Source organism: Schistocerca nitens, chromosome 5, assembly GCF_023898315.1.
Source record: "Schistocerca nitens isolate TAMUIC-IGC-003100 chromosome 5, iqSchNite1.1, whole genome shotgun sequence".
Classification (NCBI taxonomy): Eukaryota; Metazoa; Arthropoda; class Insecta; order Orthoptera; family Acrididae; genus Schistocerca; species Schistocerca nitens.
Window position 1 is genome coordinate 373692747 of NC_064618.1, and position 27342 is coordinate 373720088.

Consider the following 27342-nt stretch of genomic DNA (forward strand, 5'->3'; position numbering starts at 1 on the left):
TTTAGGGATTTTATAATGTGAGGCACTTCATCATAGGATGCATAGGTAAATCTGAATTGTCCATTTTGTGCTGCATCATGTTGGGATTTATGTGAGGAGGAGAGATGTCATCTGTTTTATTTGAAGTTATAAAGCACCCAGTGTATTCTTCACACTTTGTAACCATTTCCCTATCAATTTCTAACGTAGAGTTAAAATGAGTAGTTTTCTCTGCATCTGATTCAGGCTTAACAATATACTATACAGTTTTCAATTTTTTTATGGCATCTGAGATGAATTTACTGTTTGCCATTTGTTTTGCCTGTTTAACGACTGTCAAATATTCTTGCCCTCACACCTTGCTCAACAACAAATATTTAGCCTCAACATCCACCATCTCCATTGGCATGTGCCACATCTTGAGATTCAAATACATTTATAGAGATCTTTACCATCTTAATCATCCAGGCAATTAAACCAAGATTCCTTGTTGCTCTGACACACTACATGCTTCTGCCTTACTACACATTGCTGGTTGCTGACACACATACAGAGAACGGGCTGTTCTCTCCAGTCCCCAGCACAGGAACCAGAGCACAGGATAGACTTAGCATGTATTACCCTCAACCACAGAAACAACAATGGCCAATAATATTTAAACCATGACTGACATATTCCTGAGCAATTCATTTGGATAATGTGCAACTCCATTCCCATCCCATAACTATAGCACTTGGACACACAATACATTTTCTTCATCATTGCAAAGAGGGGGCATGCCCTCAAGTAACAAAGTCATGGAAATTAATTCAGTTGCAACATGGTGTCCACAACCTGTATACCATACATTTTGTAAACTGATGACTCCTGTTTGAAACTGTCTAATGGGACATGAGCCTATTTAGATTCAGGTTGCAGTTTGTTTTCCCCACTTGCATGGCTGGAAAGAGATCTGATGCTGATTTGTGAATGCTTGTCAACTGAATACTTATCAAATAATGCTTCAGAATGGTTGCAACTTAGTTCAATTGCAAATATTCATTGGCATCTATTCCTGTAAAATATCTGAGTTTAAAGACAAGTTTTGCTTTTAGGTAAGAAGTTTGTGGTTAATGTCACATAGATGCTTTTAGTAATGTATTCGTATACTGTGAAGAATAATCTTTATATATTTCTGTATTACATATTTTATGGCTCCTGTGGGCATTAGTATAGAAATAAAAATTTCATTTAAAAGCAAATAGGAAACCACAAAATGTGATGTGCAAAGTGAAAGTTAAGAAAACATTAATGTCTATGCAATTAAGTTCATGTCACATAAAAGGTAGAAACCGTATTTTAATTTCATAAATGACAATCTCAGGGAATTGTTAAGCAACAATGCTTACCAAAGGACAGGAAATTTTAATATATTTCAATATTGTCAAAATATCTCCCATTGGTGTTATATTCATTTCCCTCAAGGCATCTCTATCAATATCAGGTAAATGAGATGGTTGGATTTTATTAACAAAGAATATGTTAGCATATGATGCAGCCACTGCAGGTTCCAAGCCAGCTGCCTGGAAGAATTCAGCCCAAAATTCTGGAACAAATTACACTTTAATGTAGAACATTTCAATATCTATAAAATACAGCCAACAAGACTCTGCATACATACAATTCAGTGAAGAAGGAATTTCAAGTCTAGTAATCCACCATTTACATGAAATGAGGAATGTGGCAAAATATTAAAGTCAGAAATTTTAAGCTTTTAACTCTAAAAACAAACACAGTTGGTACTGCACCACTGCAGACTTCCCACATTAACGATACCAGCTTGAGATTTTATGCAGCATAATTATATAACAAACACAATGGGAAGCAAAGTATCACACTGTGCAAATAGAACAGTTTACAATAAAACCTTTGGCAGCTTACTGAAGTGCAATGCCACAAAAATTGAGTAACTTTTGTTATTACAGAGCGACAATTACTCCCTACACATAAAATATAAGCTAATATTTCCATGTTTCATGTAATAATAATGCCAAACCTCTCCCTGAGTGTGTGAGTGAGTGTGTGTGTGTGTGTGTGTGTGTGTGTGTGTGTGTGTGTGTGCGTGTGTGTATTTCAATACTTGCATTATTCTGCTTCTTTTAGTTTTAGCTGGCAAAGAATTCTGATCAAATTGCAAATTGTTATGTTGAAATTGTGGAAACATATCAGTCACACAAGACATGTATTCCTCACTAATGCATTGTCCTTCATTGCTGAATGGAATACAAATGCACACCATTTGTCGAGTTAGCATGTCATAAGAAGAGTTATACTACTTCCCTGAAATGAAGGGGTAAGATGATGCCAAAAAGCTGCCATACAAAATTTTTATTGGTAAGAGAATATTGAATGTAGCAGGCCTACATATTTACGATGAACTTCTAAATAAAAACATATCCACTAAACATTGTTGAAGAGCTATGAGATGGCAGTATCATTGATCTGAATATTCTAACACAAATCCATCATGAAATTTTGCATGATATCTAGGTGTAGCACTGGAAAGAAATATGAAATTGAAAGAGCATATAAGGTTGGTTGTAGGGAGTAACACAATCGCTGAGAGATGTTGACGGGCAGGTACGATGAAGGTATTGTAAGCACTATGAAGCACTGAATGTCAATCTGGAATGTAGTAACCATAAACAAAACCACACAGCCTGAATTAAAATGTACAGCCCGTTAGAAATTCTATTGTTTGCATTGCTTCTTTCAAAAACATAGGTTTGCAGTGTGATTAAAAAAGGCACAGTTCAAAATATTTTTTATAGAAAACTTCATTTAATTTGTATGTTTCTAACCTTTACGTAGAATTTTAATTTACAGTGATAAAAAATAAACTGCTCTATAAACAGAAAATAAGTCTCTGAAATCTATGCAAGCTCGACACACAACAATGAACTATAGACTACGAAGCATCAAAGTCGACCCATAACTCAACAGGCCAAAATCAGTTTCAAGGCATACTGGTTCCTTACATTAATTTAACATGATTGTAAATGATATATGTGATATCATTGCAACATGATGATACCTGATATGTGAATCACCTATGGACCTGAGCAGCCTAGATGGTACAAGTACATGTTGGCCTCTTATGGCTAGATGACATAGAAAGCAAGAATATTAGTAAAAAAAAAAAAAAAAGAAAACATTAATTAGGTTTATGCAGGGCTGCCCCCTGCATATTTCAGCCACCACAAGTACTTATAATTTTTGTGGGCCAGATACAGCCCCTGCCTCACTAAGGAGGTGCTTTATAAATAGAAGAAGCAAGGTACCTGTCTACAATTAAGCCGCCAACAGTCACCACAGCCAGAGGCACTAACCTCACTGACGGGTAGCGTGCCTGTTACGGCAGGATGTGGCGTAGGCAGGGCACTACTACCCTACGCTACATCACATGCCCTCCCTCAGAGTGTCAGGTGTGTATCCTTCTACTGGAGACTCTTTAGGCCACTGCTCAATCGTGCTAGAGCAGTTATATAGCAGCGACTCAAATCAGCGCACCAACAGCTCACCACACGGAGTCATCGCTCTTCCTATGAGCACCTGTAGCTGACACTGCACACGACTGCCATCTGCCGCTCCCATGTGCTGTGCCGTGCCACACGTCTAACTGGCAGCTATTGTCATCTGGGGCATCACATCTACCATCTGCTGAAGCTCAACATCCTGGAAGTACTGTCTTCCCTACAGCAGCTATTGTTGTCCAAGCCATCGCCTCCAACAACTGCTGATGCCCGAGAGCCTGGAAGTACTGCCATCTTAAGGATGTACTCCAAGTGCTAGGTTGGATCCTAACGTCTATCATCCTCAGCTCCTCCTGCCCCACTACCTACCACGACTCGGGGGCTTCATCATGTAGGTGTAGCTCAGGCAACATCTAGGAAAGTCTTTTCTGTTTGTACTGTAGTCGTGTGGACATTCATCCAAGGGCACTGTATTTGTGTTCTATTTCCTATATCAATAATAAACGGGGTCATTACAAAGTGTCTTTCATCACTCCCAGCCTGTCACACTTCCATGGGGACGAGTGTGATTCTGAAATGTGTTAAAAGTGCATTTTCCACATTGTCTTTTCTTCTCTCCTCTCCTCTGCCACACATATCTATGGCAACGAGGTAAAAGGTTTGTATTCTTAAAGCCTGTTTTATTGTTTTTGCTGTGTATTAGGTTGTTTTTCTGGAGTGGGTTTTGTTTTCAAGTTTGTTTGTGTGGTTTTCTGCTGGGGGGACTTTTGCTAGTGTACTAGTTAATTTTGGTGGGGCAGTGTTTTCACATTTATTATGTCGTCACAGTCAGGGGGCGGTGGTGTTCAACACATTCTATGATTCCTACAAGGCAAGTTTTTCAGTCTATGCACATACGTGAATCTAGTTTCTTAGTAGTAATTGTCTTTTCTGCACAGTTCAGACTGTCCATTCATGTGTTGTTCAAGTGTGAATTCTTTCAATTGGTGCTTATGGTATGAACTGTTTGCAGTAGTTAGAGATTCAAGTTTCAATTCACTGGCATCATAATTTCTGTCACATTTTGAGTAACTTTTTCAATGATCAGTATTATCCCAAATAAAGCGAAAGACCCACTTGGTAAAACCCACAAAACTGCAGATCTACAAAAGAATTACCTCAGAACATAAAATACATACTTTTACCACAGCAATGGAAAAATAAAACCTGGACTGAATAATGTATGGAAAACCCTATAAATGCTAAGTTCTCTAAATTCTGCATATTGTTTCAATTAATTTTTGAGGATACATTTCCAGAAGTAGCTACTTCAACAGCAGCAGCTAAGCAAAATGCATGTATACTGTGCATATCAGGAAGTCCTCTCAGACATTAAAACTTCTACATTCCTTACAAAAGCACTACTTTACTTCACAGTTCCTACATTACTATCAAAAGTATAACAAAATATACAGCAGGGTTCTGCTTACTGAAAAATATCATTCAGTCACAAAATATCATATAATGAAGACAATAAAAGCAATGGATAGAAATTTATACCAGCACTGAGATTCAAAGACAGGCCAGGGAGATTTTCTAGGGTTAGGCATGCAGCTGTGGTATCTGTAATGCCAGTATGGCATAATGGATAGCACAGCTGTCTTGAAAGCAGAAAACATGGGTTATTATAACAGTGCCAATACGATTTTAATTTAGTGTGTTGGCCTACATTATTCTCATAGATATAGATATCTACATCTACATCTATACTCTGCAAGCCACCTGACAGTGTGTGGCGGAGGGTACCTTCAGTACCTCAATTGGTTCTCCCTTCTATTCCAGTCTCGTATTGTTCGTGGAAAGAAAGATTGTCGGTATGCCTCTGTGTGGACTCCAATGTCTCTGATTTTATCCTCATGGTCTCTTTGCGAGATATACGTAGGAGGGAGCAATATACTGCTTGACTCCTCGGTGAAGGTATGTTCTCGAAACTTCAACAAAAGCCCATACCGAGCTACTGAGTGACACTCTTGCAGGGTCTTCCACTGGAGTCTGTCTATCATCTTCGTAATACTTTCACAATTACTAAATGATCCTGTAATGAAGCGCGCTGCTCTCTGTTGGATCTTCTCTCTCTCTTCTATCAAACCTATCTGGCACGGATCCCACACTGGTGAGTAGTACTCAAGAAGTGCGCGAACAAGTGTACTGTAACCTACTTCCTGGCATCTGCTTTACCAACGATTAATTTTATATGGTCATTCCATTTTAGATCACTCCTAATGCCTACTCCCAGATAATTTATGGAATTAACTGCTTCCAGTTGCTGACCTGCTATGTTGTAGCTAAATGATAAAGGATCTTTCTTTCTATGTATTCGCAGCACATTACACTTGTCTACTTTGAGATTCAATTGCCATTCCCTGCACCATGCGTCAATTCGTTGCAGATCCTCCTGCATTTCAGTACAATTTTCCATTGTTACAACCTTTCAATATACTACGGAATCATCCGCAAAAAGCCTCAGTGAACTTCTGATGTCATCCACAAGGTCATTTATATATATTGTGAATAGCAACGGTCCTACGACACTCCTCTGTGGCACACCTGAAATCCCTATTACTTCAGAAGACTTCTCTCCATTGAGCATGACATGCTGCACTCTGTTATCTAGGAACTCTTCAATCGAATCACACATTAGGTCTGATAGTCCATATGCTCTTACTTTGTTCATTAAACGACTGTGGGGAATTGTATCAAATGCCTTGTGGAAGTCAAGAAACACGGCATCTACCTTGGAAGCTGTGTCTATGGCCCTCTGAGTCTCATGGACAAATAGCGCAAGCTGGGTTTCACACGATCGTCTTTTTCGAAACCCATGCTGATTCCTACAGAGTAGATTTCTAGTCACCAGAAAAGTCATTATACTCGAACATAATACGTGTTCCAAAATTCTACAACTGATTGACATTAGAGATATAGGTCTATAGTACTGCACATCTGTTCGACGTCCCTTCTTGAAAACGGGGATGACCTGTGCCCTTTTCCAATCTCTTGGAACACTACGCTCTTCTAGAGACCTACGGTTCGCCGCTGCAAGAAGGGGGGCAAGTTCCTTCGCGTACTCTGTGTAAAGTCGAACCAGTATCCCATCAGGTCCAGTGGCCTTGCCTCTTTTGAGCGATTTTGTTTTTCTATCCCTCTGTCATCTATTTCGATATCTACCATTTTGTCATCTGTGCGACAATCTAGAGAAGGAACTACAGTGCAGTCTTCCTCTGTGAAACAGCTTTGGAAAAAGACATTCAGTATTTCGGCCTTTAGTCTGTCATCCTCAGTTTCAGTACCATTTTGATCACAGAGTGTCTGGACATTTTGTTTTGATCCACCTACTGCTTTGACATAAGACCAAAATTTCTTAGGATTTTCTGTCAAGTCAGTACATAGAAGTTTACTTTTGAATTCATTGACCACCTCTCGCATAGCCCTCCTCTCACTAAATTTCGCTTCTTGTAATTTTTGTTTGTCTGCAAGGCTTTGGCTATGTTTATGTTTGCTGTGAAGTTCCCTTTGCTTCTGTAGCAGTTTTCTAACTCGGTTGTTGTACCATGGTGGCTCTTTTCCATCTCTTACAATCTTGCTTGGCACATACTCATCTAATGCATATTGTATGATGGTTATGAACTTTACCCACTGATGCTCAACACTATCTGTACTTGAGATAAAACTTTTGTGTTGAGCCGGCAAGTACTCTGCAATCTGTTTTTTGTCACTTTTGCTAAACAGAAAAATCATCCTACCATTTTTAATACTTTTATTTACGGCTGAAATCATCAATGCAGTAACCGCTTTATGATAGCTGATTCCCTGTTCTGTGTTAGCTATTTCAAATAGTTCGGGTCTGTTTGTCACAAGAAGGTCTAATATGTTATCACCTCGAGACGGTTCTCTGTTTAACTGCCCAAAGTAGTTTTCAGATAATGCACTTAAAAAAATGTCACTGGATTCTTTGTCCCTGCCACCTGTTATAAACATTTGAGTCTCACTATCTATATCTGGTAAATTAAAATCTCCACCCAGAACTTTAACATGGTCAGGAAATCTACTCGAAATATTTTCCAAATTTTCCTTCAGCTGTTCTGCCACAACAGCTGCTGAGCCAGGGGGCCTATAGACACACACAATAACCATGTTTGAGCCTACTTTAACTGTGACCTTCACCCAAATTATTTCACATTTCGGATCTCCGTCAATTTCCTTCGATACTATTGCACTTTTTATCGCTATAAAAACGCCTCCCCCTTCACTGTCCAGCCTGTCCCTGCGGTATGCATTCCAATCTGAGTTTAGAATTTCATTATCGTTTACATCTGATTTCAACCAACTTTCCATCACTAGTACTACGTGGGCATTGTGACTTTATTAATGAGAGCAATTCTGGGACCTTCCTATAGACGCTCCTGGAGCTTACTATTACCACATTAATATTGTCATTCCCTGTTGCGTTTTGCCTACTGCTACCTTGTCGCGTCTCAGGTGTCTTGTCGGGCCTAGGGAGGGAATTCTCTAACCTAAAAACCGCACACGTGCACTCCACACGTACTGCGATACCCTTGTAGCCGCTTCCTGCATGTAGTGCATGCCTGACCTATTCAGGGGGACCCTACATTTCTCCACCTGGAAGGCGTACACAATCAAAGGCAGAGCCACGTGTGAAAGCACCCACGTGATTTACCAACTGACCTGCCTACACTGTGACGCATTCTATGTGGGAATGACCAGCAACAAACTGTCCATTCCCATGAATGGACACAGGCAGACAGTGTTTGTTGGTAATGAGGATCACCCTGTGGCTAAACATGCCTTGGTGCATGGCCAGCACATCTTGGCACAGTGTTACACCGTCCGGGTTATCTGGATACTTCCCACTAACACCAACCTACCCGAACTACGGAGATGGGAACTTGCTCTTCAATATATCCTCTCTTCCCATTACCCACCAGGCCTCAATCTCCGCTATTCTCAAGTTGCCGCCACTCATACCTCACCTGTCATTCAACAACATCTTTGCCTCTGCACTTCCGCCTCGACTGACATCTCTGCCCAAACTCTTTGTCTTTAAATATGTCTGCTTGTGTCTGTATATGTGTGGATGGATATGTGTGTGTGTGCGCGCGAGTGTATACCTGTCCTTTTTTCCCCCTAAGGTAAGTCCTTCCGCTCCCGGGATTGGAATGACTCCTTACCCTCTCCCTCAAAACCCACATCCTTTCGTCTTTCCCTCTCCTTCCCCTCTTTCCTGATGAGGCAACAGTTTGTTGCGAAAGCTTGAATTTTGTGTGTTTGTTTGTGTTAGTTTGTGTGTCTATCTACGTGCCAGCGCTTCGTTTGGTAAGTCACATCATCTTTGTTTTTAGATATAATTTTCCCACGTGGAATGTTTCCCTCTATATACAGGGTGGTCCCGAATTCATGGTACAAACTTTAATGGTAGGTGCAGGACATTGTAACAAGGATATATTGTATAGGAATGTATAGTCCCAGGTGACGCGGTGAGGCGTAAACAGGGGAAATAACGGCCGAAAGGAAAACGAAAGATTTTATTGAAATCGTTGTTGACAAGTGTCATGTTTACAGTAAGTGTTCAAAATTGCGTCCACCATGAGCGATACATGCTTGACAGCGTCGGTGCAGCGATTGGCGTACACGTTCAAAGATGCCTGGTATTTCACGCACACCTGCAGCAGCTACAGATATGCGAGCAACGAGATCCTCATCTGAGTCAACTGGAGTCTCATAAACAAGGCTCTTAAGATGTCCCCATAAAAAGTAATCGAGGCAAGAGAAATCAGGAGATCGGGGTGGCCAAGGGACTGGTCCACCACGCCCAATCCATCTAGCACCAAACGTGGCATTCAGGTAATTCCGTACAGCAGTGCTGAAGTGTGCTGGCGCTCCATCGTGCTGAAACCACATGCGGTTACGAATGGCGAGCGGAACATCTTGCAGCAGTTCTGGTAACACTTCTTGCAGAAAAATAAGATAGCTTTCGCCACAGAGTCGCGTGGGTAGTAAGTATGGCCCAATCAAAAAGTCGTTCACAATACCAGCCCACACATTAATACCGAAACGTTGTTGATACGCATGTGGACGCGTTGCATGTGGATTATCTGTTGCCCACACATGGGAATTGTGCGCATTAAAGACACCCTCGCGTGAAAATGTCGCTTCATCTGTAAATAGCACATGACCTACGAAATCCAGCTGCAACGCACATTGCTGCAACAACCACTGGCAGAAGTTCACGCGAAGAGGATAATCTGCCGGATTCAATGCTTGTACTTTTTGAAAATGGAAGGGGTGTAAGCGATTTTCATTTAACACTCTGCATACAGTCTGATGACTCACATGTACGTCACGCGCAACAGTTCTTGTGCTTGACTCGGGTCTATCAGCCACTATGTTCAAGATGCGTTCTTCCAGTCTTGGAGTGCGTACAGCTCTTAATCGACCAGCGTCATGTCTGTTGACGTCGAACGTACCTGTTTCACAAAGTTGACGATGTAACCGTTGAAAAAGTCTATGATCCGGCATTCGTCGATTAGGATACTCCGCGCGATACATTCGTAACGCAGCTCTGGCGTTACCATTTGCACGGCCGTACATGTAATGCATGTCTGCTTTTTCTGCATTTGTAAAGTCACCCATCGTCTACGGCAGCACAATTGTGAATGGCGCTTGTCCCTACTGCGATACATCATGTTCATCTACTGCCCTCTACCGGCAGTGACACCAACCGATCACTCCATTTCTCTTTCCCCTGTTTACGCCTCACCGCGTCAACTGCGACTATACATTCCTATACAATAAATCCTTGTTACAATGTCCTGTACCTACCATTAAAGTTTGTACCATGAATTCGGGACCACCCTGTATATAGTTATAATAGAGGGAAACATTCCACGTAGGAAAAATATATCTAAAAACAAAGATGATGTGACTTACCAAATGAAAGTGCTGGCAGGTCGACAGACACACAAACAAACACAAACATACACACAAAATTCAAGCTTTCGCAACAAACTGTTGCCTCATCAGGAAAGAGGAAAGGAGAGGGAAAGACGAAAGGATGTGGGTTTTAAGGGAGAGGGTAAGGAGTCATTCCAATCCCGGGAGCGGAAAGACTTACCTTAGGGGGGAAAAAGGACGGGTATACACTCGCGCACACACACACATATCGATCCACACATATACAGACACAAGCAGACATATTTAAAGACACAGAGTTTGGGCAGAGATGTCAGTCGAGGCAGAAGTGCAGAGGCAAAGATGTTGTTGAATGACAGGTGAGGTATGAGTGGCGGCAACTTGAAATTAGTGGAGATTGAGGCCTGGTGGATAACGGGAAGAGAGGATATATTGAAGAGCAAGTTCCCATCTCCGGAGTTCGGATAGGTTGGTGTTAGTGGGAAGTATCCAGATAACCCGGACGGTGTAACACTGTGCCAAGATGTGCTGGCCGTGCACCAAGGCATGTTTAGCCACAGGGTGATCCTCATTACCAACAAACACTGTCTGTCTGTGTCCATTCATGCGAATGGACAGTTTCTTGCTGGTCATTCCCACATAGAATGCATCACAGTGTAGGCAGGTCCGTTGGTATATCACGTGGGTGCTTTCACACGTGGCTCTGCCTTTGATCGTGTACACCTTCCGGGTTATAGGACTGGAGTAGGTGGTGGTGGGAGGGTGCATGGGACAGGTTTTACACCGGGGGCGGTTACAAGGATAGGAGCCAGAGGGTAGGGAAGGTGTTTTGGGGATTTCATAGGGATGAACTAACAGGTTACGAAGGTTAGGTGGACGGCAGAAAGACACTCTTGGTGGAGTGGGGAGGATTTCATGAAGGATGGATCTCATTTCAGGGCAGGATTTGAGGAAGTCGTATCCCTGCTGGAGAGCCACATTCAGAATCTGATCCAGTCCCGGAAAGTATCCTGTCACAAGTGGGGCACTTTTGTGGTTCTTCTGTGGGAGGTTCTGGGTTTGAGAGGATGAGGAAGTGGCTCTGGTTATTTGCTTCTGTACCAGGTCGGGAGGGTAGTTGCGGGATGCGAAAGCTGTTGTCAGGTTGTTGGTGTAATGCTTCAGGGATTCCGGAATGGAGCAGATTCGTTTGCCACGAAGACCTAGGCTGTAGGGAAGGGACCGTTTGATGTGGAATGGGTGGCAGCTGTCGTAATGGAGATACTGTTGCTTGTTGGTGGGTTTGATGCGGACGGACGTGTGAAGCTGGCCATTGGACAGGTGGAGGTCAACATCAAGGAAAGTGGCATGGGATTTGGAGTAGGACCAGGTGAATCTGATGGAACCAAAGGAGTTGAGGTTGGAGAGGAAATTCTGGAGTTCTTCTTCACTGTGAGTCCAGATCATGAAGATGTCATCAATAAATCTGTACCAAACTTTGGGTTGGCAGGCCTGGGTAACCAAGAAGGCTTCCTCTAAGCGACCCATGAATAGGTTGGCGTACGAAGGGGCCATCCTGGTACCCATGGCTGTTCCCTTTAATTGTTGGTATGTCTGGCCTTCAAAAGTGAAGAAGTTGTGGGTCAGGATGAAGCTGGCTAAGGTAATGAGGAAAGAGGTTTTAGGTAGGGTGGCAGGTGATCAGCGTGAAAGGAAGTGCTCCATCGCAGCGAGGCCCTGGACGCGCGGGATATTTGTGTATAAGGAAGTGGCATCAATGGTTACAAGGATGGTTTCTGGGGGTAACGGATTGGGTAAGGATTCCAGGCGTTCGAGAAAGTGGTTGGTGTCTTTGATGAAGGATGGGAAACTGCATGTAATGGGGTGAAGGTGTTGATCTACGTAGGCAGAGATATGTTCTGTGGGGGCTTGGTAACCAGCTACAATGGGGCGGCCGGGATGATTGGGTTTGTGAATTTTAGGAAGAAGGTAGAAGGTAGGGGTGCGGGGTGTCGTTGGGGTCAGGAGGTTTATGGAGTCAGGTGAAAGGTTTTGTAGGGGGCCTAAGGTTCTGAGGATTCCTTGAAGCTCCGCCTGGACATCAGGAATGGGATTACCTTGGCAAACTTTGTATGTGGTGTTGTCTGAAAGCTGACGCAGTCCCTCAGCCACATACTCCCGACGATCAAGTACCACGGTCGTGGAACCCTTGTCCGCCGGAAGAACGACGATGGACCGGTCAGCCTTCAGATCACAGATAGCCTGGGCTTCAGCAGTGGTGATGTTGGGAGTAGGATTAAGGTTTTTTAAGAAGGATTGGGAGGCAAGGCTGGAAGTCAGAAATTCCTGGAAGGTTTGGAGAGGGTGATTTTGAGGAAGAGGAGGTGGGTCCCACTGTGACGGAGGACGGAACTATTCCAGGCAGGGTTCAATTTGGATAGTGTCTTGGGGAGTTGGATCATTAGGGGTAGGATTAGGATCATTTTTCTTCGTGGCAAAGTGATACTTCCAGCAGAGAGTACGAGTGTAGGACAGTAAATCTTTGACGAGGGCTGTTTGGTTGAATCTGGGAGTGGGGCTGAAGGTGAGGCCTTTGGATAGGACAGAGGTTTCGGATTGGGAGAGAGGTTTGGAGGAAAGGTTAACTACTGAATTAGGATGTTGTGGTTCCAGATTGCGTTGATTGGAATTTTGAGGTTTTGGAGGGAGTGGAGCTGGAAGTGGGAGATTGAGTAGATGGGAGAGACTGGGTTTCTGTGCAATGAGAGGTGGTTGAGGTTTGCTAGAAAGGTTGTGAAGTGTGAGTGAGTTGCCTTGCCTTTCCGGAGGTGGGAAACCAGGAGATTGGATAATTTTTTGAGGTGAAGGGTGGCATGCTGTTCTAATTTGCGGTTGGCCTGTAGGAGGATGCTCTGAATAGCCGGTGTGGGTGTGGGAGAGGAAAGATTGAGGACTTTTATTAAGGATAGGAGTTGACGGGTGTGTTCATTGGCTGAGTTGATGTGTAGGTGAAGGATTAGGTGGGTGAGGGCAATGGATTGTTCAGTTTGGAACTGGTATAGGGACTGATGGAAAGAAGGGTTGCAGCCAGAGATGGGAACTTTAAGTGTGAGGCCTTTGGGGGTTATGCCAAATGTCAGACAAGCCTGAGAAAATAAAATATGCCACCCTGTGGCTAAACATGCCTTGGTACACGGCCAGCACATCTTGGCACAGTGTTACACAGTCCAAGTTATCTGGATACTTCCCACTAACACCAACCTATCCGAACTCCGGAGATGGGAACTTGCTCTTCAATATATCCTCTCTTCCCGTTATCCACCAGGCCTCAATCTCCACTAATTTCAAGTTTCCGCCACTCATACCTCACCTGTCATTCAACAACATCTTTGCCTCTGCACTTCTGCCTCGACTGACATCTCTGCCCAAACTCTTTGTCTTTAAATATGTCTGCTTGTGTCTGTATATATGTGGATGGATATGTGTGTGTGTGCGCGAGTGTATACCCGTCCTTTTTTCCCCCTAAGGTAAGTCTTTCCGCTCCCGGGATTGGAATGACTCCTTACCCTCTCCCTTAAAACCCACATCCTTTCGTCTTTCCCTCTCCTTCCCTCTTTCCTGATGAGGCAACAGTTTGTTGCGAAAGCTTGAATTTTGTGTGTATTTTTGTGTTTGTTTGTGTGTCTGTCGACCTGCCAGCACTTTCATTTGGTAAGTCACATCATCTTTGTTTTTAGATATATTTTTCCTACGTGGAATGTTTCCCTCTATTATAACAATATCATTAATTTGAACCCAAAAATTACGTTTGTTATTGTCGCTGTTGCATTTCGAAATCTTTCCTGTCGTCTTATTTTCTCTTTCTGTTTTTACCAGTAGTCTCACTTTGTATTTACCTTCCCCTTTTTACCGTAATCTACTATACAATTTTATCCCGCCTATATATACTCAATAATACGTAACCCACTTCCAAACCATAACCAAAAAAATTTTATTTTCCGCTTTCAACACCACCGCTGCTATAAAATCCACCGTTTCTAGTTCAATAACAGCTGCTTTCACGTATAAAACAACCATTTCGGCTAGTTCTAATAACTTTCACTATATTTGCACTTCCGTTTTTCGCACATCACTGATCATTTTTAGCCGCTCCCCACAGGTTTTAACGTCATTATTTATTATTGTTAGCCCCATTTTCGTAATCTTTCACCACAACACCACTCCTTTTAATACATTTACACGTTTATTCGAAATTTTCCCGAAATTCTCCGTCCTTTAACGTGTTTTAGCGGCAACACAACCACATAACCTTTATGCACATCGCTGTCTACCAACCCAAGTTCACCACAGGATCAACTTAACCAACACTTTTTCGCCTTTTTCCATACCAGATCTCCAGTTGCTTTCTAGTTCATCTTTATCTCTCCCCATATATTTTTATCTTTCATTTTCATTTCAACCTCATGTTACACTTTCCACCTTCTAATATCATGTCACCCCCACAACACCCCCACAACGACCCCATTAAGTTTTATTTACATTCCCTCCGCAAACATGCCTTCACCCTAGCCAGATTACGCTCGCATATTTTATTTTCTCAGGCTTGTCTGACATTTGGCATAACCCCCAAAGGCCTCACACTTAAAGTTCCCATCTCTGGCTGCAACCCTTCTTTCCATCAGTCCCTATACCAGTTCCAAACTGAACAATCCATTGCCCTCACCCACCTAATCCTTCACCTACACATCAACTCAGCCAATGAACACACCCGTCAACTCCTATCCTTAATAAAAGTCATCAATCTTTCCTCTCCCACACCCACACCGGCTATTCAGAGCATCCTCCTACAGGCCAACCGCAAATTAGAACAGCATGCCACCCTTCACCTCAAACAATTATCCAATCTCCTGGTTTCCCACCTCCGGAAAGGCAAGGCAACTCACTCACCCTTCACAACCTTTCTAGCAAACCTCAACCACCTCTCATTGCACAGAAACCCAGTCTCTCCCATCTACTCAATCCCCACTTCCAGCTCCACTCCCTCCAAAACCTCAAAATTCCAATCAATGCAATCTGGAACCACAACACCCTAATTCAGTAGTTAACCTTTCCTCCAAACCTCTCTCCCAATCCGAAACCTCTGTCCTATCCAAAGGCCTCACCTTCAGCCCCACTCCCAGATTCAACCAAACAGCCCTTGTCAAAGATTTACTGTCCTACACTCGTACTCTCTGCTGGAAGTATCACTTTGCCACGAAGAAAAATGATCCTAATCCTACCCCTAATGATCCAACTCCCCAAGACACTATCCAAATTGAACCCTGCCTGGAATAGTTCCGTCCTCCGTCACAGCGGGACCCACCTCCTCTTCCTCAAAATCACCCTCTCCAAACCTTCCAGGAATTTCTGACTTCCAGGCTTGCCTCTCAATCCTTCTTAAAAAACCTTAATCCTACTCCCAACATCACCACTGCTGAAGCCCAGGCTATCTGTGATCTAAAGGCTGACCGGTCCATCGTCATTCTTCCGGCGGACAAGGGTTCCACGACCGTGGTACTTGATCGTCGGGAGTATGTGGCTGAGGGACTGCGTCAGCTTTCAGACAACACCACATACAAAGTTTGCCAAGGTAATCCCATTCCTGATGTCCAGGCGGAGCTTCAAGGAATCCTCAGAACCTTAGGCCCCCTACAAAACCTTTCACCTGACTCCATAAACCTCCTGACCCCAACGACACCCCGCACCCCTACCTTCTACCTTCTTCCTAAAATTCACAAACCCAATCATCCCGGCCGCCCCATTGTAGCTGGTTACCAAGCCCCCACAGAACATATCTCTGCCTACGTAGATCAACACCTTCACCCCATTACATGCAGTTTCCCATCCTTCATCAAAGACACCAACCACTTTCTCGAACGCCTGGAATCCTTACCCAATCCGTTACCCCCAGAAACCATCCTTGTAACCATTGATGCCACTTCCTTATACACAAATATCCCGCACGTCCAGGGCCTCGCTGCGATGGAGCACTTCCTTTCACGCCGATCACCTGCCACCCTACCTAAAACCTCTTTCCTCATTACCTTAGCCAGCTTCATCCTGACCCACAACTTCTTCACTTTTGAAGACCAGACATACCAACAATTAAAGGGAACAGCCATGGGTACCAGGATGGCCCCTTCGTACGCCAACCTATTCATGGGTCGCTTAGAGGAAGCCTTCTTGGTTACCCAGGCCTGCCAACCCAAAGTTTGGTACAGATTTATTGATGACATCTTCATGATCTGGACTCACAGTGAAGAAGAACTCCAGAATTTCCTCTCCAACCTCAACTCCTTTGGTTCCATCAGATTCACCTGGTCCTACTCCAAATCCCATGCCACTTTCCTTGATGTTGACCTCCACCTGTCCAATGGCCAGCTTCACACGTCTGTCCACATCAAACCCACCAACAAGCAACAGTATCTCCATTACGACAGCTGCCACCCATTCCACATCAAACGGTCCCTTCCCTACAGCCTAGGTCTTCGTGGCAAACGAATCTGCTCCATTCCGGAATCCCTGAAGCATTACACCAACAACCTGACAACAGCTTTCGCATCCCGCAACTACCCTCCCGACCTGGTACAGAAGCAAATAACCAGAGCCACTTCCTCATCCTCTCAAACCCAGAACCTCCCACAGAAGAACCACAAAAGTGCCCCACTTGTGACAGGATACTTTCCGGGACTGGATCAGACTCTGAATGTGGCTCTCCAGCAGGGATACGACTTCCTCAAATCCTGCCCTGAAATGAGATCCATCCTTCATGAAATCCTCCCCACTCCACCAAGAGTGTCTTTCTGCCGTCCACCTAACCTTCGTAACCTGTTAGTTCATCCCTATGAAATCCCCAAACCACCTTCCCTACCCTCTGGCTCCTATCCTTGTAACCGCCCCCGGTGTAAAACCTGTCCCATGCAACCTCCCACCACCACCTACTCTAGTCCTGTAACCTGGAAGGTGTACACGATCAAAGGCAGAGCCACGTGTGAAAGCACCCACGTGATTTACCAACTGACCTGCCTACACTGTGACGCATTCTATGTGGGAATGACCAGCAACAAACTGTCCATTCCCATGAATGGACACAGGCAGACAGTGTTTGTTGGTAATGAGGATCACCCTGTGGCTAAACATGCCTTGGTGCACGGCCAGCACATCTTGGCACAGTGTTACACTGTCCGGGTTATCTGGATACTTCCCACTAACACCAACCTATCCGAACTCCGGAGATGGGAACTTGCTCTTCAATATATCCTCTCTTCCCGTTATCCACCAGGCCTCAATCTCCGCTAATTTCAAGTTGCCGCCACTCATACCTCACCTGTCATTCAACGACATCTTTGCCTCTGCACTTCTGCCTCGACTGACATCTCTGCCCAAACTCTGTGTCTTTAAAAATGTCTGCTTGTGTCTGTATATGTGTGGATGGATATATGTGTGTGTGTGTGTGTGTGTGTGTGTGTGTGTGTGCGCGCGAGTGTATACCCGTCCTTTTTTCCCCCTAAGGTAAGTCTTTCCGCTCCCGGGATTGGAATGACTCCTTACCCTCTCCCTTAAAACCTACATCCTTTCGTCTTTCCCTCTCCTTCCCTCTTTCCTGATGAGGCAACAGTTTGTTGCGAAAGCTTGAATTTTGTGTGTATGTTTGTGTGTCTGTCGACCTGCCAGCACTTTCATTTGGTAAGTCACATCATCTTCGTTTTTAGATATATTTTTCCTCTATATATATATATATATATATATATATATATATATATATATATATATATATATATATATATATATATATATATATATGTGTGTGTGTGTGATTAAAACTAAAGTAGTAAGGGGCGGCATAAAACTTGAATCTGGAAAAGACAGACACAAGCATAGCACCATACAAATTGAAGGTGGGAGTAGAACAACCTATAGAACATTTTCTACATGATGCTCAGCCAACCTATCTTTCCATCTCTTATTCACATGCAGACCTCATGTAGTATATCCCCATGTTCCAAATGTATCAACAGGCACAGCATTCATTCAAGATTTCATTTTTGTCAATAGCAGCCTACTCGACTTGTTTCATAATTATTACTGAAAAGCTGTGGTTGTCACTCTCAGCAGAAGCTGCCAAGGAATATCTTTGGATTCAGTAATATTCATATGACCATCACCACACCTTCAGAAGTAATGTACACCATAAAATCTGAAAATACCATCAAATTTCCATCTGATTTCATTTTTTCTACCATTCTCAAAAATTTTAGAAAAGATAATTTGGTATACAATTGATTTCTTAAACAGCGAACAGTAAATAATATAGTGCCAAAAGCTTTCAATGTTGAGAAGCCTATCTACACATACAATGAGACTGCACTTCATTAAACAACAAATTACAGGCTACTGGTATATTTTGTGGTCTGTCTCCTTTTAAGTAAGTTAGAATATTACACAGCAACAGGAAATCCTTAAAAATGGTTGATATTCTATACCTCTGATTGGAAACAAAGGGTGTCATACAGAAAGATACTAAGCTATCAGGCATCATCCAGCTGGAAACTTAACTACATAAGACGTCTCACAAGGTTCCTTACCTTTTCTTGGGTACATTGACAATGTTGAATTATTGGATTTACAGCTTGATAATAAATTCAAATGAGAGGAGCAAGTCACAGAACTACTGAAGCACCTAACCAAACTTATTTGCAATGCAAATGTTGTCAGACATAGACAATATGAAAATAAAAAAAATCCAGCATACTGTGCTCACTTTCATTCACAATGTCACACGGGATTATTTTTTGGGGTAACTCATCAAGCCAAGCTAAAGCTTTCAGGTCCAAATATGTATAATAAGAATTATTGTGGTGTGATATCAAGAACATCCTACAGACACCTGTTAGGAAACTAGAAACCAATTACTGCTTCCAAATATATTTATTCCATAGTGAAACTTGTCATTAAAAATATATTTATTTCTCAAAACAAACATGAAGTTCATAAGATCCATACTAGAAACAAGAACAATCTTCACATAGATATAGCCACTTTCATCCAGAAAGGTGTCCATTATCCAGGGCACATGAGTTCAATGACTTGCCAGCAGTAATAAAAAGTTTAGCTACTAATGAAGTTCATTTTAAGAGGAGCTTTAACAGGGTTGCTACAAGTTTCCCCAAGTGAAATTCCCCGATATTTCCCTGATTTCCAGACAAGTTTTAGTATTTTTCCCTAACAAATTTTGAGATCTCAAGTGTAAGTAAAGATGTAAGTTGACAAAAAAAATGTAGGGACTTCCGTATTAGATGTGAGCAAAAATATTAGGTAATTTTGTAATAAACTGTTTTTAGATTGAGAAAGCAAGCCAAATGGTATATGTGTTTCAATAAGACCACTGATGTTATTTTATTTCAATAAAGCAAAACATATTTGGTGATAAAAATATGCATTTTGTTGGAGTCGCAAGACAGATTTAAAATGCCTTCACTGCTTTGAGAAATAACTTCAGAAAAAAAGTAGGCCTCTTGAAAGAAATGTATAAGGTGGGGAAGAGTTGTGTAAACCCACACTAGAGGTGACTGCCAATAAAATGTTGGTTCTACTATGTTCATTATTGTCAGTTATTACCCACTGTGTTATGTCTATTATTCTACTGGTATTGTGTGATTTTTCTTTCAACAAATACATGAGTACATAGCATACAAACTGCAGCAACTGCCACAATTTTCTTCTTCTTATTGTCGATACTTTCTAGTATATAAACTACTTTCGAAGTGCCAAAATGTGATATAATAAATAAAATGCCTATAAAATGCTGCAGTGTACAATGTACTTGGGGTGAGACAGTCACAATTCCTGAATTCCATTGTCAATGGGTTCTGGCCTGCCACGAAACACCACACTCCCGTGTCCATGGATAAACCATGAAAATCCACCGCATTACGCCAAACACAGACAGACCCAGCCTGCAGGCACATAGGTAAGACTAGATCCAACAGGCAGGGCCCGCACATTAGTTGGAAACTACGCACATCAGATTAGAAGGCCCTATCTGTTAGAGGTCCATCATGGAAGACCCCTCATGTGGTCAGCTATTCACGTGCTACAAACACTACATTGATGAAATGAGATCGCAGTGATCACCCACGCAACAGATAACTCACGCAAATACTTTTGAGAATCAATACCAATGAGGATAGGTAGCAACTCACTGTAAAGATAATCGCTGAGCCACAGACATGCACATAGAAAAGAGAATCACACTTTCACAACTAAATTTTTGGCCATAGCCTTTGTCAGAAAACGAGAGCATGCACACGTTCACACAATCACTCAGACTCATACACACATGACCCTTGTCTCCGGCCACTGCGTCAACAAGTACTGAGAATCAGATCCAAACAAACCACTCCTCACGCCCCCCTGCCTCACATCAGCAGCTGCTTGGCTAGCAACAAGTAGTGGTGGCAGCTGAGGGACGGGGTGGGAAGGGAAGAAGGGAGCAGGGAAGCGGCACACATACTCAGCTGCATACAGCCAGCGACGAAGCATGACATCTCAGTAAACACACACTTTCATGCTGCTGAGACAAAAACAAAATTTTTCCAGTGTTATTTATTTATTTTTTTTCAAATTTCCCTGGTATTTCCAGAACTTGTGGCAACCCTGCTATAGGATTTGTTGGTGGTCTACACCTACTTCATTGATGAATTTGTTAATAGAACCAACTGATGTGTATATGTTGCTAATAACATTAACTAACGTAATTGTTGGGTTCAAATTAATGATAATGAATATAATAGAGGGAAACATTCCACGTGGGAAAAATATATAAAAAAACAAAGATGATGTGACTTACCTGCCAGCACTTTCGTTTGGTAAGTCACATCATCTTTGTTTTTATATATAATAACATTAACTTATGTATTAGTCCAATCTTACTTCTGGGCAAATTCAGTGTGCTAGTGCTAATGCAACCATTGTAAATATGTGATGTAATTATTTTACTTAATGATGCATGACTACACAATGGCCTCAGAATAATTATCACATGCACCTCAGTGTACTGAACATTTACATGTTTTATGACAAGTTATTTACTGCCTTTCAAATAGAAATATGTTTACAATTGTTTTGTACTTATTCCACACCCATGAAGACCATTTCACCTGGGATCTGCAGAAGGCACATTAGCATGTTTCTTTTTCTTTGTAAATACTAACGTGTTCTTGTTTTTCTGACATGTTCTACCATCCTGGATGATCTCCTCACTACAAAGACATTGGAATGAAATGTACATCTAATCTAATATAAACTGTAAAGTACAAGCTTTTTTTTGTTATGTTTTTAGGGCACAAAACTGCTACAGTCATTAGCGCCCGTTCTGTGGCTTAGGGAAGGGTAAAAAAAAAAAAAAAAAAAAAAAAAAAAAAAAAAAAAAAAAAAAAAAAAACGAATGGGAAATCAGCAACAATGGGAGCGAAATTCAGAAAGAGGGGAAACTAAAAAACAGAAGGAAAGCTTAGAAAACCACTATAGAAGGGGGGGGGGGGATGTTTTCCCCTAAAAGAGCTTCAAACGACCGACATCATCTCACTGACATCATCTCACTGACACTGATAAACTTGAGGACATGACTCTGTAGATCAGCAAAGGGAACCATGCAAACAGCAGGCTGAGGAAGAGAGACTGCAGCCTTGGCTGCTATATCAGCTGCTTCATTTCCATGGATACCAACGTGTCCTGGGATCCAGAGGAATGACACAGACGCCCCCCAAGTGGAGCAAGTGGAGGCAGTCCTGAATCCGGTGAACCAGAGGGTGGACAGGATAAAGAGCTTTGAGGCTGAGGAAAGAGCTGAGCGAATCTGAGCATATAATATACTGTGTCCGCTTATGGCGACGAATGTATTGGAGAGCCGGGAGAGTGGCGTAAAGCTCCGCAGTAAAAAGCAAACACTGGTCGGGAAGCCAAAATCTATTACGGGTGTCGCCAGCAATACAGGCACTCCCAATAACAAATGAGGTTTTTGAGCCGTCAGTGTAAATAAATGTGGCATCCTCCATTTGTGTGCATAGAGCAGCAAACGCTTGATGATAAACATGAGAAAGGGTACCATCCTTGGGAAGCTGACAAAGGTCACGGAGCAGGCAGGTCCGGGGCCGAAGCCAAGGCGGTGCTGTACCCCCAGATATCAAGAGTGTTTTAAGAAAGTGGAAGGAAAGAGAACATAGCAGTTGACGGAAGCGGACTCCCGGTGGTAGTAGAGAGGAAGGGAAGCCTGCATGCCCTAATCCTAGGAGGCGTCGAAAAAAGATCATGGGCCGGATGAGCAGGCATGGAAGACAGATGGCTAGCGTAATGACTCAGAAGGACAGCTCGCTGATTGGACAGTGGAGATTTTGCAGTCTCAGCATGAAGGCTTACCACAGGGCTGGTGTAAAATGCTCCAGATGCTAAACGCAATCTCCACGGTGGTAGACAGAGTCGAGACGCCGAAGAATAGACGGCCAAGCAAAGGAGTAAACTATGCTTCCACAATCCAATTTTGAGTGCACTAAGGTGTGATATAGATGGAGAAGGACCACTCAGTCCACTCCCCAGGAGGTACCATCCAGAACAAGGAGGTTGTTGACGGATTGCAGACAGTGAGCCGAAAGATAGGAAACATGGGAGGACCAGCACAGTTTTCTGTCAAATATTAGTCCCAAGAATTTAGCGACGTCCGCGACTGGAAGGTCAACAGGGCCTAGATGTAGGGAAGGCGGAAGAAACTCCGTACAATGCCAATAATTTCTGTCTTACTGGGAGGAAAGCGGAAGCCAGTTTCTATGCTCCAAGAGCAGAGGCGATAGAGACATCCCTGAAGATGTCGTTCAAGAATGCTGGTCCGTTGAGAGCTGTAGTAGATCGCAAAATCGTCAACAAAGAGGGAGCCCGAGACATCAGGAAGGAGACAATCTATAATTGGTTTTATGGCGATGGCAAACAGTACAACACTTAGCACAGAGCCCTGGAGCACCCTGTTTTCTTGGGAGAAAGTACGAGAGAGAGTAGTGTTCACCCACACTTAAAATGTGCGCTCTGCCATAAATTCACGAATAAAAAGGTGTAGCTGACCTCAAAAGCCCCAAGAGAACAGTGTGCGGAGGATGCCTGTCTTCCAACAGGTATCGTATGTCCTCTCCAGATCAAAAAATATTGCTACCGTTTGGCGTTTCCTGAGAAAATTGTTCATGATGTAACTGGAGAGAGCAACAAGATGATCAACTACAGAACGATGCTTTCGGAAACCGCATTGGGCAGGTGTTAAAAGGCTTCGGGACCCCAACCACCAGGCTAAACGGCAGTTCACCATACGCTCCAAAATCTAACATACACTTCTCCTGAGAGATATGGGGTGATAGCTAGAGGGGAGATTTTTATCGTTTCCAGGTTTTGGAACAGGAACTATGATAGCTTCTCGCCATCATCTGGGGAAGGTACTGCCGGTCCAAATTCGATTATAAAGGCGAAGGAGGTAACACATACTATGGTATGATAAATGTAGCAACATTTAAACATGAACACCATCCGGTCCTGGGGTGGAAGAGTGAGAAGAAGAGAGTGCGTGTTGGAGTTCCCTGCATGGAGAAAACAGTATTATAGCTTTCACTATTTTGAGAGGAGAAAGTAAGAGGTCGCATCTGCGTTGCACGTTTCTTCGGGAGAAAGGCTGACGGGTAATTTGAAGAGCTCGAAATCTCAGCAAAATGTTGACCCAATGAGTTAGAAATTGCGACTGGGCCCACTAACGTATCATGTGCGACAGTGAGCCCCAACTACTGAGGAGGGAGTGAAGGTGTTAAAGGAGATAGTAAAGAAGTCCCAGCTTGCCTTCTTGCTATTGCGGATGACGCGACAGCATCGCGCATGTAACTGCTTATAGCGGATACAGTTGGCCAAAGTAGGATGGTGGCGGAAAACGTGAAGAGCATGTCTCCGCTCGCGTATTGCGTCATGGCATCTCTCGTTCCACCAAGGAACTGGGGAGCGCTGTGGAAAATTGTAGCTCCGAGGTATTGAACATTCTGCGGCTGTAAGAATAACTTCTGTAACATGAATGACCTGATCGTCGACACTAAGAAAGTGACGGTTATCAAATGTCACTAGAGAGGAGAAAAATGTCCAATCGGCATGGGCAAACTTCCAGCATCTTGGGCGCGTAGATGGACAGCACTCGAAGGACACATGTAAAATGGTCACTCGAGTGTGCATCAGCAAGAGCAAACCATTCAAAGTGCCAAGCTAGCTGAACAGTACCGACCGAAAGGTCCAAATGAGAGAAACTTGTCATGGAGGCAGACAAAAATGTATGACTACGAAGTCTTTCGTGACAGAGTCCTTGCATAAAAAGTTCTCAGTTTACTTGCCGCGTCTAATTAGGATAAAATGTAGGTTCACAAGTGTTGAGGCAAACAAGTTCCGCTTCGGGGAAAGAGGTCAATCAATAGAGAGCCTCACGGACAAGGACGCGGAGATCCCAAAAGTGGGTTGTGTGGTGGGCATTGAAGTCCCCAGTCCCCAACCAGCGAATAGGGGGGTGGAAGCTGACCAAGGAGATGAAGGAGATCGGCTCTTGCCATTGGTGTGGACAATGGAATCTATACGGTACAAAGAGAGAAGGTGTATCCAGAAAGGGAAAGACAGACAGCGACGACTTGGAAGGAAATGTATAAGGGGATTTGGTAATAATGGACAGTAGCATGGAGAAGAATCATAAGTACCCCGTGCGCCATTGTGCCATCTGCAGGGGGGAGATCAAACCGGACTGGCTGGAAATGAAGGAAAACAAAGCAATCGTGGGGACGCAGCAATGTTTCCTGAAGACAGAAGATGACTGGGGAGTAGGATCATAAGAGAATCGACAATTCATCACGATTGGCTCGAATGACACAGATATTCCATATGAAAATTGACATAGGGTGGACAGAAAAGGGGAAAATCTTACCACGGTTGCTGTCAATTCAATAACTGCTGAGAGCCGGCGGCCGACAGATGGAACAGCATTCAGCCAAAGGCAGAAGATACTGATGCATAGGTTGTTCGGGGGCAGCTCCTGCCACCAGTGATCAGCCAGTTGATCGGCCACCAGCAGTGCGCCTTGGCAACACGGAAGACGATCGAGGAGCGGTTACCACCAGATGGCACTATAGATGAGACATGCCATGGCGGAGAAGGAGAGGAACTTTGTTTCTTATGAACCTTCTTGGAAACAGGGCAGTGAGATGAGGGAGGAATTTATGGTTGTGAAGTCGGGGTACGTCAAAAATCTTCGCGAGTAGGCTCTTTTTTGGAAGTCCAAGTGTCTGATTTTGGGGCTCATGATTTAGCAGGAGCTGATGATGAGTGAGCTGTAGAGTGATAGTGGGGAGGTTGAACGGGCGATCTTTGCACTGGCCGACCTGACGACCGTGGCACTAAAGGTGAGATCACAAGCCTGCGTGGCTGCCTTAGTAGGACGAGGAGATGCAAGGACAGTGCTCTATTTACCTGCTGGTGGCACAGTGGGCTTTTGACTGGCGAATAACTTACGAGCAGCAAATGTAGACACCTTTTCCTTCACTCGGATTTCCTGAATAAGTGGTTCATCTCTGAAAATGGGACAATCTCTAGAGGAAGCAGCGTGTTCGCCCTTACAGTTGATGCAATGAGGGGATGGAGGTGGACAAGCACCCTCAAGGGCATGTTTGCCACATGTAACACATTTGGCCAGAATGGAACACGACTGGCTGGTATGATTAAGCCGCTGACACTGATAGCAACGCATAGCATTGGGGATGTAAGGGCGAACTGAAATTATCTCATAGTCCACTTTAATGTTCAATGGAAGGTGAACTCTGTCAAATGTCAAGAAGAGAGTACGGGTTGGTACCAAGTTCTTGTCAACTCTTTTTATGACTCGATGTACAGCCATTACATCCTGGTCAGACAGGTAGTTTTGAATGTCCTCGTTGGACACTCCATCAAGTGAGCATGTATAAATCATCCCACATGATGAATTTAAAGTGTGATGTGCTTCCACTCGGACAGGGAAGGTGTGTAGTAGTGGAGTTTGCAGCAGTTTTTGTGCCTGGAGGGCACTGATTGTTTCTAACAACAAGGTGCCATTTCGTAATCGGGAGCAAGACTTTACAGGACCAGCAATAGCATTGAAACCTTTCTGAATAATGAAAGGGTTGATTGTGGAGAAGTCTTGACCTTCGTCCAACAGAGAAACAAGGAACTGTGGCACTCATGGAAGAATTTTCCTTGGCTGAGATTCCTCTAACTTTTGCTTGTGAGCAGAAATTGTAGACGTAGAGGAAACCATTGCGAAAGTATCTCCCATGATTACTGGCGTCTTCGATGACATGCTCCTTCCTCGTGGGGGCCCTATCTAAGGGCACTCCTGCCATAGGTGATTGTTCACACCTCCAGTCACACCTCCCGATTACTGGCATCTTCGATGACATGCTCCTTCCTCGTGGGGGCCCTATCTAAGGGCACTCCCGCCTTAGGTGATTGTTCACACCTCCAGAGAAACAGACGGAGGGACCAATCGGTACGTTCGGAAGGAACCAGCTTGGGTAATCACATCTCCCTGGGCCTGGCCGTTACCGGGGGTACGTATGTGTCCTACCTGTCAACCCGGGGTGGGGAATCACACGTTACCCCGTCACTGGCTACACTTGGGAACGCATGGGTCAGCCTTCACACACGCACAGGGAGGAAAGAAAGAGAAAGGGAGGAAAAGAGAAAAGGAAAGAAGAAAGGTCTCAAATGCTGCAGCAGAGAAGAGTGTAAAGAGAAGAAGCAAGGAAAAGAGAATGACAAAGGGAGGACAGAGACTTTCCAG

At 43.6% G+C, this 27342-nt stretch overlaps 1 protein-coding gene across 2 annotated transcripts in view; it reads right to left on the reverse strand.

Moving 5' to 3' along the window:
• Window positions 1-27342, reverse strand: part of LOC126260044 (uncharacterized) — a 350981-nt gene that overhangs the window by 305352 nt on the left and 18287 nt on the right. For both annotated transcript variants that reach the window (XM_049957226.1, XM_049957227.1), the window contains exon 2: window positions 1368-1564. In XM_049957226.1, coding sequence (XP_049813183.1) covers window positions 1368-1564 — 197 coding nt within the window. The remainder of the gene's footprint in view (window positions 1-1367; window positions 1565-27342) is intronic.